Source organism: Etheostoma spectabile, chromosome 5 (genome assembly GCF_008692095.1).
Source record: "Etheostoma spectabile isolate EspeVRDwgs_2016 chromosome 5, UIUC_Espe_1.0, whole genome shotgun sequence".
NCBI lineage: Eukaryota > Metazoa > Chordata > Actinopteri > Perciformes > Percidae > Etheostoma > Etheostoma spectabile.
Window position 1 is genome coordinate 24,659,339 of NC_045737.1, and position 13,475 is coordinate 24,672,813.

Below are 13,475 nucleotides of genomic sequence, written 5' to 3' on the forward strand. Positions count from 1 at the left end.
TCCATCTTAAAGTAAGACAAAGTTTACACCAAATAGATCTTGCAGCAAGTCCATTCATATAGGCACACAAACTGCTGGTTATTACTTATGCTCATTAAGAGTTGAAACTGGTATTTCCACATGGAGTACATAAATTATCCAGGGGCATTGATGCCATCTAGAGGTCAGTTTACCTAAGCGTCTCTAGATGGCCTTAAACAGCCCAGATTGTCAATGAGAAATGGTCTCATGTTGCATTAAGAACAGCACAGACAACTACACACACCAACGCATTTCTCTGGAGCTCTTCCTGTTGCTAAGTGAGAAAGACCTTCAGAAACTAAGGAGAGAGAACACTGAATGGCTATTGTGCTACTGGGCAACTCCATAACAGGTTTTTCCAACTATTATTTTGACATTTTTAAAATGTCAAATTTATGTGTCTGCTGTTTGTTATGATATCAGTGCTTGTTACTAACCTAACTCTGGGGAGTTATTTCCCAGAATCCTTATGTTCTTTTTTGCCCAGCATGTTTTCTTGGATTAGAGAGGCTCCTTTATCATGGTTGCCGTGCAGTGCCCTGCTATGCCATGAACTACTACAAACTACCATTTCTAGTCACTGTTCCATTATCTTTTATTCTGACTATTATTGCCACTATTCATCACACCCCCAACCGGCCCCGTCAGACACCACCTACCAAGAGCCTGGGTCTGTCCGAGGTTTCTGCCTAAAAGGGGAATTGCTAGAATTGTTAGGTCCTTGTAAATTATAGAGTGTGTTCTAGACCTAGTCTCTTGAGATAACTCTTGTTATGAATGGATACTATAAATAAAATTGAATTAAATATCAGCAAGGAGTGTGACTTTAATTTCAGAATGTATTTTAAATACCTCTATCTGTTTATAGGTGCACTAGTCTATATCCTTGACATTCCACTTCTGTGATTGCTATGTTGCCGATGGACAATCTTCCAGATTTCACTCATTTAGGCCTTGGGCTTCCTTAGTGTTGGCAATTTAAACTTTGGTCAATTTCTGAGGACTATGGTTAACCTTTTCTTCAGATCTCTGCATGGTAAATCCAGAAAGCGAGCTAGGCTATCTGTCCAATCTGAGTTTTCTGTTGCACAACTTCCCATCCCAGAATGCTGCATGGACTAGCCAGACCTTCCTCAAAGCGAGACTTTTGCTGCACCATATCCAAGTTATATGCAAGTTTGCTGTATTGGATCAATGAAATGTTCAACTTTGGGCACTGTTGGTTTGTACAGATCGAGTTAAAACCACTTTTAACTCGAAAACAACTGGCCATGAGAATGTTAAGAGGAAAAAATCTCAAGCTGCCGCAAAACAAATGCACATTGTTGTTTGAGGCGACAATAAAAGATAATTACAATTGTGAATACCAAACATGAGAGAAAACAACATTTAACTTCATTTTGACTGTGGCAGTAGTAATTAAGGATGCACAAAGATTGGCCAAGCCCTCTGGGAAAGCTCTTGTACTTTGTCTGTTCTGTTGAAAGTTAGATCACTGTCAACACAGCGTGAAGCATTTTGTACATAATAAAAAATTACAGCTCTAATCTCATGAGAACATGATTGCGTGGAATGACTGTGTTTCTGTTGTGGAAGAGTGCATGATTAATTTCCAAAGTTCTTGTTCAGCCTCTTCAAATTTAAACAATCAAATATGGCAATCAGGGATAATTGTTCAAATGATGATTGTGCAGTTGCAGACCGCTGTGTGTTCACATTCCCAAGCTGGCAGCTTTATTCATCCAACAGTGGCATGGGAACATGATATGAAAGAAGAACTTTTCAAACAGCGTTATGCTTATTCCTAGTGTATGTGTGGAACTTCTGTTAATGCCAATTGCATGTCACCTGACCTAGAATATTTGAATAGGTCCTTACATTACATTGCTCACAAATATCAACCTATTAGTGACATGACATCACACCGAATGGCGTCTTTTAGCTTAAGGGTGCTCAGTGGGGAAAAAAAAACAAATGCCTAAATGTAGAAATGAATGGGAAAAGTATAAAATATTTGCATTGCATTGCTAACAATAGCAACAGTAGGTATTAAGACACAAAGCAGGCAAAAGTAGATAAAGTATAGTTGTATAAAAGATTTATACTACTCAAATGTTGTATATGTGATCCATTAGAATCAAATAGGGCATTATAATAAATAACAATTTGTTTTTAATATCTGGCATCTGGCTTAATTTAAAGATCAAACGGAGCCCCATGTGTAATACATAAACATCATTATCACTTAATAAAAGAAACCAAAGAAACAGCCAGATTAAAGATATAGTTTTTGTCTTTTGACTGTATGGATATGTGTGTGTATAGGTCAGTCAACGCATTGCAATGTGATGTGATGTGTCATACCGGTATGGTAACATGTGTGTATGCAAAACATGTTCTACACATACATAGTTTACATGCAAATGTACATCTCCATAAAGAGAACAATGCATTTTTTTTTCTGTGTGTGTGTGTCTATTTGGTTTGGTTATCTATTGTATCCGTGTATTATTGGTATCTCAGAGCTGGCAGTGGTGTGTTTGGGGTTAATGCATAAATTGAAAAACAAACAATAAATGCAATGTCAATTAATAATCCAAATGTCTGTAACACGATCTGCGTCTTGAAAAAAATGCTACAATAATTTGTAACATAGTAAATAGAAACAGATTTTGCCAACATCAGTCTAACATGAAATTACCTGTTTACACAGGATGTGTTAAGTGTCTCCTTTTACATGATCTGAAGCACATCTAAATAGCTGACATGATGGTGCAGGTTAAAAGTGTGCTGAGTGCTTCCGCCACCTTTACATTTCCTTTCAGCAGCAGCTGTGACTCACTTCAATTTTCACTGGTCACATGCTTAGGAGAGGTCAAAATATTCCACACTGGTAGCATTTGTGTGCATGGGCTTGTCAGATGTCACAAAGCTAAAACTACATCATCCAACAGGCACTAAATAAATAAGTAATAAAGAGGAACTCATCAGCAGATTTGGAGGCAGTGTAGCAGTCCAGAAAAGTGTCAATTCTGCTGACGTTGAAGGCGGCCAGGCAGTCTTGTAGAGGGCCTCAATAAAGTGGCCGGAGAATGGTGAATAACAGGTTGATCAGTAACAATACTGTAGTTTGAGTGTGAAGTGTCCTTCACGTTCTGCTTGGACTTGCTTAATGAGCTCGACACACTACAGGCGATTCTCCATTGCCTAAACTTTACTTCAGTGTGAGAACATTGTAGGCCTTTATATTTTTCTGTGGTGGGAATTCTTTAACATTAGTATCCTTCCATGCAAAGAGAGATAGACAAAGAAAAAAAGACCCTTGAAACAAGTCTGTAGCCCCAATAATACACCTGGGCTGCAATGCACATTACACACTTCAAGGCAAAGTTGTTCGATGGTTAAAATATAACCCAATATTATCAGGTTTGGCCAGTAGGTGGCACCAGAGTGGAGATCATGTTGTCATTTCAATTATAAGAGTATCACCTGTGGTCTCTTTAACACCTTAGCTCCTCATTGATAGATTTGGGTCATCAGTCTATAAACTGCACATGCACATTGTCGTTCTCATTTGTATTTACGCAAGTCAAACTTATACATAGTGCATGTCAAACTTATACATAGTATCCAGGTTTATTATGGGAATATTACACATACTGTCACAATAATAAACACTGATTACCATAAACACACCGTAGCCTGAAATATGTTTCTTCAGTAACAGGAAGATATATTTAGGCAAAACAATGTGTCTCTATGGAGGTGAGGGTAAACAGAATTTGGGGGGGATTTCAGGTTCATATGCAGCAACTGTAATTACTCCTCCCTGCCAACAAACAAGCTAAACATTAGCTGTATGGTCTCATGACCGGACTGGAAGGCGTGCTCAACCAGCTCAATATATAAAGCCACCTCCAACTGGAGTCTGCAAAAACGTTACGAGCCCCCCACCTCTCCTCTAATAACATCCATCCACTCTGCGCAAGGCCTAGCCAAGGCTGCGTCTCACCTGATAACAGGACACACGGAGTGCGCTGGAGCTAAACACACAGCGGAAAACTTTCACTTCGCTCTCACAGGTAAGGCCTATATGGCTCTGTTTTCTCTCTCTCTCTCTCTCTCTCTCTCTCTCTCTCTCTCTCTCTCTGTTTTCTGTGTTGTTGCGCCATGTTAATTATGCAGCACCAGCATAGGAGATCCGTTATTCATTTGCCTTACTAAAGGCGACTTTGTTCAAAGCAGAACTAAACCCAAACGTCCCGTTCTTCCTGCGCCCACCCACGACCTTTTCCTTAATTTTTGCGATTTCGTGAAACTGCCACAGATTTGAAGTTTACTGGCCGTGCATTTCAAGGGAATTCTGTAAGAGATCAGGTTGGTTCAAAATGACTCAACGGGCCTAATATTAGCAGCATTTTAAAGTTGTAAGTGGATTAGGTCTGTGAGTGTACGCACTTATAATTACAGTGATAGAGTTCATAACAAGCCTTCATTTCATTAAAAATACGACCAATGAGCGAATCTTATAAAACAGCAGGAGCTTAAACACAAAAGTGAGTGAAAAGTTCAGTGACTCGTTTGTATAAAGTCACACTGCTTACGCCCCACATGAGTTTCTGTGGAAATGTTGACATGGTAATAATTTATAGCACATTTACACAAACAACCCTTTAAAATATGAGAGTATTCTTCAGTATCTGTGGGAACTTAATGCTTATAAACCTGTAGGCTACATTACATAATTTATGAAGGTATTCAGGAAGGTTTTATTCCTGTTTCTGTTATGTAAATAATGTTGTTATATAAATAAACTCATATTATCATTGACTCAGATCTCCATATCCTCCTGCTCAGACAGATAACAGTTATGTTATGCTCTAGCAATTTGATGCCAAACTGCAATGTGTCTCCCTCCAGTAATGACATGAAACACTTTATCATAACCACTTCCCTCTGCCACCCTACAGTATATATAAATCATGCTGCTGTTTGGTCTCATCAGAGAGTTTGGGGCTTGTAAATTTGTAACTCAACTTTGTTTTTGAACCAGTAAGCAATGCGTATTAACCACTAACTTGTGTATTTGTGTGTCTTTGCAGTGTGTGTCATCAGGGGCTCGCAGTCACAATGGATGTCTCCTCCGTCTCTTTACCCTGTCATTTTATGATGAAACCTACAGACAAACCCTACATACCTAGCTAGCAATACCTTTTTGATTTCTTCCAATTAGCACTTTTAGAACAGAATTTTGAGGTTTCTTGAATCCATTTTGTGGTAGGAATTTATTTCTTAAACACATATCCCCGCATAAGTCACTGTCAAACTACACTAAATTGGCCCGGTTAAAAGACGTAATTGTTTTAATTAAATTCATTTGCAAGTAGTTATGGATACAAGTACGCTAGCAACCCTGGCTGCTGCCACTACCATGGCTCTGGCCTCCCAGTCCCCCATGTCAGGCTACTTGTGGCTGTTGGTGTTAGGCTTCGTCATTGCCTTCATCCTGGCTTTCTCTGTTGGGGCCAACGATGTGGCCAACTCCTTCGGTACGGCAGTGGGCTCTGGAGTGGTCACCTTGCGCCAGGCCTGCATCCTGGCCACTATCTTTGAGACGGTGGGCTCTGTGCTGCTCGGGGCCAAAGTCAGCGAGACCATCCGGAAGGGGATCATTGACGTCCAGATGTACAACGGCTCTGAACACGTCCTGATGGCAGGTTCCATTAGTGCGATGTGTGGTAAGCGCTTACTTACGTTTGTGACATAGAAATTCCTTTTTTTAACTCGCTGGCATGGCGCAATGAAAATAAAGTTGTAAGAGATATATTTGACTTTTCAGATTCAGAAAACAGGCCATGCTTGTTATTTTTAATCCTACAGGCTCTGCTGTGTGGCAGCTGGTTGCATCATTTCTGAAGCTGCCCATTTCTGGAACCCACTGTATTGTCGGCGCCACAATTGGCTTCTCCATGATAGCCCGGGGTCACCAAGGGGTCAAATGGATGGAGCTACTGCGCATTGGTGAATATTTGTTGTTGTTTCCCACATTTTAGAACAACTGTCATCTAAATCTGTAGTAGCAGTGCAACTAAAAGCTCAATAATACATGTTCTTTCATGTATTTGCTATCTAAAGTGGCATCCTGGTTCTTGTCGCCTGTGCTGTCCGGCGTCATGTCAGGAATTCTCTTCTATTTTGTTCGCAAATTCATTCTGAACAAGGTAAGCCTAACACTAATCAGTGTATCAGATTGATTTGTGTAATTACAAGTTTTCAGTGGTGGAGGAAGTGTTAAGGTATCTCGCATAAGTTAAGTTACAGCATAACAAGTAAAAGTCCTGCTCTCAAATTGGATTTTTGGATAACTTGTCCTTTTTGGGTTTTGAACAGTTAATTAAAAGAGGCCATCGTAGAAGTTTAGAACGGGGAAATGTGTCATTGTTGGAACTGCTAACAACTGCTGCGCTCGCACACTGATTTCCACAGGCTGACCCCGTGCCCAATGGCCTCAGAGCTCTTCCCATCTTCTATGCCATCACTATGGGCGTCAACCTCTTCTCCATCATGTTTACAGGAGCACCATGTGAGTAGCGGTGTGCACACTACACTCATCCTTCCTTGTTGTATTCATATAGCAGCTGTTGAAAATCCCTGGAGCAAGATGAGCTCTGAATAAATGTCAAAGAAGACACATATGAGAGTTGATGACAGTCTTCTTAGGACAAAGAAGGTGACAAAAGAATACGCAAACATTGAATTAAAATAAAAATCAGCTTGTTTTTGTTTTGGGCATTTTGGGAATGCCGTCTTTCCTGGCATTTTTGTCTGACAAACTGTTCCCTTAAAGATAACGTCCCTGATAAAAAAAACAGTCAGACACTTAATTAGGTCTCAACTTGAAGCGACCAAACACATCAAGAATGAAGTAAAACCAGTTGAATGGTAATTTGAGAAAGATAACAACTATTAAATGGACGATTTCCATTCCTTTTTGTTTCACTTGCAGGATTGAACTTATCAAGAAGTCAACTGGCCTGCATGGGCACTTCACTGAAGGCTGCAGGCCGGTGTGTGTGGGTCAAGAGATATGACACACCATAACTCCTGCTATGCAACATTACAGTGTAACACAGCAGAGTGCACATCTCACACAGTGATAATGCACACATGTTCCAGCCGACTTTTAACTTCCTGACACAGAAATAGAGAAAAACATTATTTTGAAACCATCACTGTCAATCCACAGTGTCTGTTGCTACTGTGGCGTCACATCCATGTTAATAATGAAAGCCACTGCTTTTACTGGGTGGCTTTTAGTTGTTGTTAACCTACTGTTGTCTACATGTGTAAACAGGTAAGTTGTGTCTGCAAGGCAATATTTCATGTTGTCAAATTACTGTAACTTGCCTTAAAGGGGCTGTACTTGATATCCCTGTTGTGCTATGCTAAGATACAGTAAAGTGGAGTAATGGTGCCCTGAGCAGAGAATGAAGTCCCTCTCCCTGTGTGTGTGTGTCATAATCTGAGTTTCCCTGTTTCTGGTTTTAATAGCATGTTTATGTGAGTGCCTTAAAGTGACGCGATAAAGAGTCGGTATCTGACAAGTTGGGGAACGGTCTGTGAGAGCCATGTAGAGGGAATTGCAGACCACTATTTTTTCAGAATATCAAGTTTAGCCTTTTAGGCCATCATGTCCCTTTTATGTCCCAGTATATTATCAGTTGGCTGCAAGCATTTTCGTTTGGACACTATCTGATTGGGGGAGTGTGTACTCTTGCTGATACTGTTGTCTATGAGAGCATACTGACACTTTGGAGCAGGCCATTAAGACGTTTTGACCACAACTCGTGAAACAAAAATTGGCGTGGTTACTTTGGAAAAATTATTCCTTCCCCCCCCCCCATAAGGGTCAAAAGGTCAGAGACCTATTTGATGCCACAAAGTCTCTAAAAGTAAACTAGCATTATAGGCATGTATAAGTACTAACAGTTTCTTTTCTCATTATTTTGAAAGGAGCATCATGTGTTGTGTATGAATGAAAGAAGCTGTTAAGTTTCTGTTTCTCCTTATCTGAGACAGAGTTCTCTCTCATGTCCCTGTCTCGTGTGCACAGTGTTGGGTTTTGACAGAGTGCCATGGTGGGGTACACTGTGCATTGCGCTGGGCTGTGCCTTCATCACAGCTTTGGTCGTTTGGTTCGTTGTCTGTCCATACCTCAAGAAGAAAATCAAACGTGAGTAAATTACTTACACTCACAGATGCATTCTGAAGGAAATTAGAGCTGCAAAGATTAGTCAATTAATTGATTAGTTGTCAACTATTTTAATAATGAGTCTTTCTTTTTCTGAATCCAGCTTCTGGAATGGGAATATTTTCTAGTTTCTGTATTCCTCTATGACAGTGAACTGAATGTTTCGAATTGTGACATTTGGGCTTTGGAAAACACTGATCATATACCATTTCCTGTCATTTTATAGACCAAACAATTTATCGATTCATTGACAAAATAATTAACATATAAATTGATGATTGAACTAATAATTGTTAGTTGCAGCTCCAAATGAAATAAAGTGTTATGCTCCATGCATTGTACTGAAAAATGCAGTTACTTTGGCTAAAATTGCAGGCAAAGTTGTTGAGTAGCGGAGAACAATAATGAAAAATGTAATGTTTTTAAATGTTTTTTATATGGTGGATGCAACTTTTGATCTTGTGCAAACAAGCTTGTGTGAGCCTTGCCTAAATTGGGACATACTCAATCTCAGTTGAACGCTGTAATGTACTTCAGGAGAAACAGCTCCTGCTCCCTGTGAAGCTCCACTAATGGAGAAGATCTCCAGCAAACCTGCTCCAGCAGAGCAGCCCTCCAGCCCTCGTAACCCTCAACCCCAGACTCCTCTCGCTGACCGTCAGAAGGTGGCTTTCAAACTCGGAGGGTCAGATGAGGCTGATTTGGACAACAATTACATGGAAACCAAAGACTTGGATGTCAGCAATGGTGAGACACAAATGGCTTGAAACAAATTTCTTAACCGTTGAGATGTCTTCTTGTCCATCATGAACTTGTTATATGACATAATACCTAATTTTGAGTAAAAAAGCAGAAATTAGGAATTATTTTGACAATTAATTCAGATCAGAGAATGTTAGTAGATCACAGACAGGTATCTATAAAATGTAGTCAGGATACTGTTTTGAAACCATTTATATAAAAAAAAAAATTATCAAATGCTTTAAAATTGAACAAAACACCCAAAATTCAATGAAACTATTTTTTAAATTTTAATCCATGCATCTATGTTTGTTTTTGGACAAGTTGCTTTTTGAAGGGACATTTGGACAATGCAAGGGTTAATTCATGTTTTATCAGACTTCGTAAATAAAATAAACAATAAAATATTTGATCTCGGTGATTATATAACCACATGGGATTCTGACTAAATTCACAAATTGAATTACAATGTAATTTCCTAGGCCTGAATGGCACGGTTGGAGCCATGATGATCACCGATCCCCACAGTGGACGGTCCCACACCATCCACAAAGATTCTGGCCTTTACAAAGACCTGCTGCACAAGCTTCACAAGGCTAAGGTCGGCGACTGCATCGGGGACAGTGATACAGAGGAGCGGCCCATGAGGAGGAACAACAGCTACACCTCCTACACCATGGCTATTTATGGCATTCAAGGAGACCCTAAATACAAGGACCTGGATGGTGGGCTGCAGGGAAGGCAGAGGGTGGACAGTTACAGCAGCTACAGCTCCGCAGTGACCAACGGAAGTGCAGTCCAGGAAGAGAGCGTGATTCAGGAAGCTGGCATGGACCCCGCTTCAGAAGAGGATGAGCTGGAAGTTGACCAACCAGCTGTCTCCCTGCTTTTCCAGTTCCTGCAGATACTCACAGCATGCTTTGGCTCCTTTGCTCACGGAGGGAACGATGTCAGGTGGACAAGGGTGGTTTTTCTCTGAGGAAAATTCTGTATGTGCTGTTTATTCAGAGTAGTAAAAAAAGCAAGATGGCGCTGTGTCATACGGTAGCATGTTGCAGAAGCTCCTGATCTGTATGTGTAGGTTACAGTTAATAGTTATATAAACAGTTATAGTTGGGGTTGGGTAGGGTTAGGTAGGGTTAGTTAGGGTTGGGTAGGGTTATGTATGGTTAGTTAGGATTGGGTAGGTATGGTTAGTCAGGGTTAGGTAGGGTTAGTAAGGGTTAGTTACACCATTGTGTTTTTTAGTCACTTTCCTACTACAGGCATTACAACTTTTTAACACTTTACTGAGTGTTAGGGTTAGGGTTAGACTCATATACATCAAAATACTGCAATAACTACTTATTCCCAACTTTTATATATGTTTGTATATGTTTTCCTTAGTATTTTTGTTATCTTAATTTTTTTTTCTTTTATTCTTTCCTAATCATTATTTATTATTTCTTGTATATTCTGTTTGTGTGCTGTGTGTCTGATGTTTTTGCTGCTGTAGCACTGAAATGTAATAATAACAGTCAGTAAAAGATTATCAGATCTAATATATTTAATCTAGTTAAATAAGCCTTTTTTACTTATTTATCACTAGCAATGCAATTGGTCCGCTGGTGGCTCTCTGGCTTCTGTATGAGAGCGGCTCTGTGGCATCCAATGCACCGACGCCCATTTGGTTGCTTCTTTACGGCGGAGTGGGAATCTGCGCTGGACTCTGGGTATGGGGACGAAGAGTGATGGAGACCATGGGCAAAGACCTCACCCCAATTACACCCTCCAGGTATACCTCACATTTATATCCTCCACCCTCCACTGGCTCTCGGTGTGTTTTCAGAATCGATTATACAATTTTAATATTTGTTTTCAAGGCCCTAAATGGCCTGGCCAGGAGTATTTGTCCGAGATTTTAACCGTTTGCGAGCACAACAGGCCATTGCGGTCATCCAATCAACTGGCTTTAGAGGTCCCAAGGGCAAGGTACAAACTGTGGGGTGATCGCAGTTGTTGCCCCAAGACTTTAGAACACGTTACCCCTTGACATTCACACAATTCCAAATAAAGCTATTTTTAGATCCAAACACAAAACTTATTTCTTTAGAATGGCAAAGTAGCGGTGTGACTTTTTCCCTCTTCTCCCCCTGTCTTTTCTGATATTACTGTAATTTATGTTTATTCTTTTTATTGTGTGTTATTTTGTTTTATTCTTGTCCTTGATGTAAAGCACTTTGGATACCTGCTGGTTGCTGTAAAGTGCTTGAACCTGTAACAAACCAAGTTCTGATATACTGTATCTCATAGTCAAAGTGTACTAATGAGCTTTCTTGTATTTTAGTGGATTCAGCATTGAGCTGGCTTCAGCATTCACAGTTGTTGTGGCATCAAATGTCGGGCTTCCTGTCAGCACAACCCACTGCAAGGTAATGGATCCCAAAACTCTAACTTCAACCTAAATAGATGAACTTGATAATACAAAAAAAATTTAACTTTGAGCATGTGCGATTAAAATATTGTATATTCATGTAACCAGTGGTCAGAACTTTTATATTATGCACATGCAGGTGGGATCCGTGGTGGCCGTGGGATGGCTGCGCTCCAAGAAATCCGTTGACTGGCGTCTGTTCAGGAACATCTTCATCGCCTGGTTTGTCACAGTTCCTATCTCTGGGTTGATCAGTGCCGCCATCATGGCTCTATTCATATATGTCATTCTGTGAGCCTCCCAGTGCACAAACACGCTGTTAATTCAACTGACAGACATGATTTCTTTTCAAATTATGTTTATAATACTCACTGTCATTTCAAGCCAATGATGTTATCTCAAAGGAATGTGTCCATGAATGATGTAGGATCTAATAACACTGTTCAGATATCCTGTGATCTTGTATATCCCTATGTATATTTGTATAAAAGCAATATGTATTAAAAATCAAACAATTCCAATTTGTCTGACAAAGAACAAATAACAGTTATATTCTGTGTCTATGTTTGCATATTTGGATGTAATAAAACAATGAGTTGTTTGATTTGAATGGATTTCAATGTATTTTACATACTATTAAACATGTTTCCACTGAATCCTTTGTAGTGTTTGTGCACGTGTAGTGGGAAGAATGGTAAAATACACAAACAAAAGAAAACACGAGGTGGTTTTGTTTTAAAACACACTACGATTCCTGACAAAGATTCATAATTCTATAAACGAAACAACAAACACATAGGTTATACTTCATTTATAGTATTTAGGGAAAATGAAGGTTTCATGCTGTTTTCATTCGCGTCATTGTTATATATTAACCCTTGTGTTGTCCTGGGGTCTTTATGAACCCAAATGAAATCTTTTGCCATCAAAATATGTTTTTTTATTCATCAAATGCTCTGAAAACAATGATAGTTGTTTGCTACTATGCTCTTCATGATAAAAATACATTTTAAGTAAACTGATTTAATTATGGGTGTTTTACTAAAGATGAGTAGAAGTTGAAAACGACCCCAAATGATCAAAAACAGGACAAAAGGACAAAGGACAAAACATTGATCTAGTCTTCCATTCCTCTCAGTGACGGACGATGCATGTTGACAGCAGAGAGAGAAACAAGCCACCAGTTGATGACATAGGTCCACTTGACCTGTCTTATTGGCCTTAAATTTCAAAGAATTGTGTTAATGTTTTGAATAAAGTTGTTATTAAAGGTTTAATACAGAATTAGGTGAAGTATCCACTAAATATTATTTAAATAACAATAAAACCCGATGGGGTCATTTTGACCCCAGACGACAACAGGTTGATTAGTGTGTGATTATGGGCTGTAATTAAAAAAATTCAATTGATTCAAAAACAGCATCCTCACTAAACTCTGACATATACCACTCTGTGATAAATCAAATAGTCAAAATAATATCAAATTAATTCATTGTTTCATTTTATTGTTTACTCAAAAACAGGGTATACCTTTATGTAAACAAGGTCTATTGGCTCTAAATTCCAAAACAAAGGGGAAGTTGTGTAGTAGTGGGTTGAACTGAAGTAGGACAAAAGGTGTGACACAAAATTGATTGACAATTTATATTGCATACTTTAAACAACAGTTAAACCAGGTGGGGTCATTTTGACCCCAGAGGGAAAAACGTGTTAAACATTCGGGCGGACAATACGTGGGTTAAGGTGTTGGAGTTGACACAGACACACTGCCTCCCTACACCCTACAACACTATCAGATACACTACCAAAATAAACTATTATTGTTAACAGCAGTATATTAGTTTTCGCTGCAAGTTTATTTTCATATCAAGTGTAATTTATATTATAACATTTCATATAAAATGTAGGCTCAGTGCACCATTAACCAGAGAGTTAATCAAATGTGCAACCAAAGACAGTATAAGAAATGGACAACGTGACGCTGTTGTTTCTAACAGAGACCAGTGAAGGCTAAGCACTTTTCCGGTGAGTGCTGAGCGTTACTGCGCA

The 13,475-nt window shown here is 39.3% G+C and overlaps 2 protein-coding genes across 3 annotated transcripts in view; both read left to right on the forward strand.

Annotated features, from left to right (window-relative positions):
• Positions 1-875: 875 nt before the first annotated feature.
• The window catches only part of LOC116689941 (tubulin alpha-1C chain), a 19,280-nt gene continuing 6,680 nt past the window's right edge, over positions 876-13,475 (forward strand). The window contains exons 1-2 of one of the 2 annotated variants that reach the window (XM_032516662.1): positions 6,344-6,350; positions 12,117-12,120. In XM_032516662.1, coding sequence (XP_032372553.1) covers positions 12,118-12,120 — 3 coding nt within the window. In that variant the 5' untranslated portion in view covers positions 6,344-6,350; position 12,117. Of the gene's footprint in view, positions 882-6,343; positions 6,351-12,116; positions 12,121-13,475 lie in introns of those variants that run through there. The other variant, XM_032516661.1, reaches the window with a different exon arrangement.
• slc20a1a (solute carrier family 20 member 1a) lies at positions 3,895-12,082 on the forward strand. Its single transcript, XM_032516623.1, has 11 exons — positions 3,895-4,103; positions 5,124-5,759; positions 5,902-6,042; positions 6,157-6,242; positions 6,508-6,604; positions 8,135-8,254; positions 8,810-9,019; positions 9,496-9,967; positions 10,602-10,787; positions 11,340-11,424; positions 11,566-12,082. Exons 2-11 carry the CDS (start codon positions 5,411-5,413, stop codon positions 11,719-11,721), a joined length of 1,902 nt encoding a protein of 633 aa, XP_032372514.1. The 5' UTR covers positions 3,895-4,103; positions 5,124-5,410; the 3' UTR covers positions 11,722-12,082.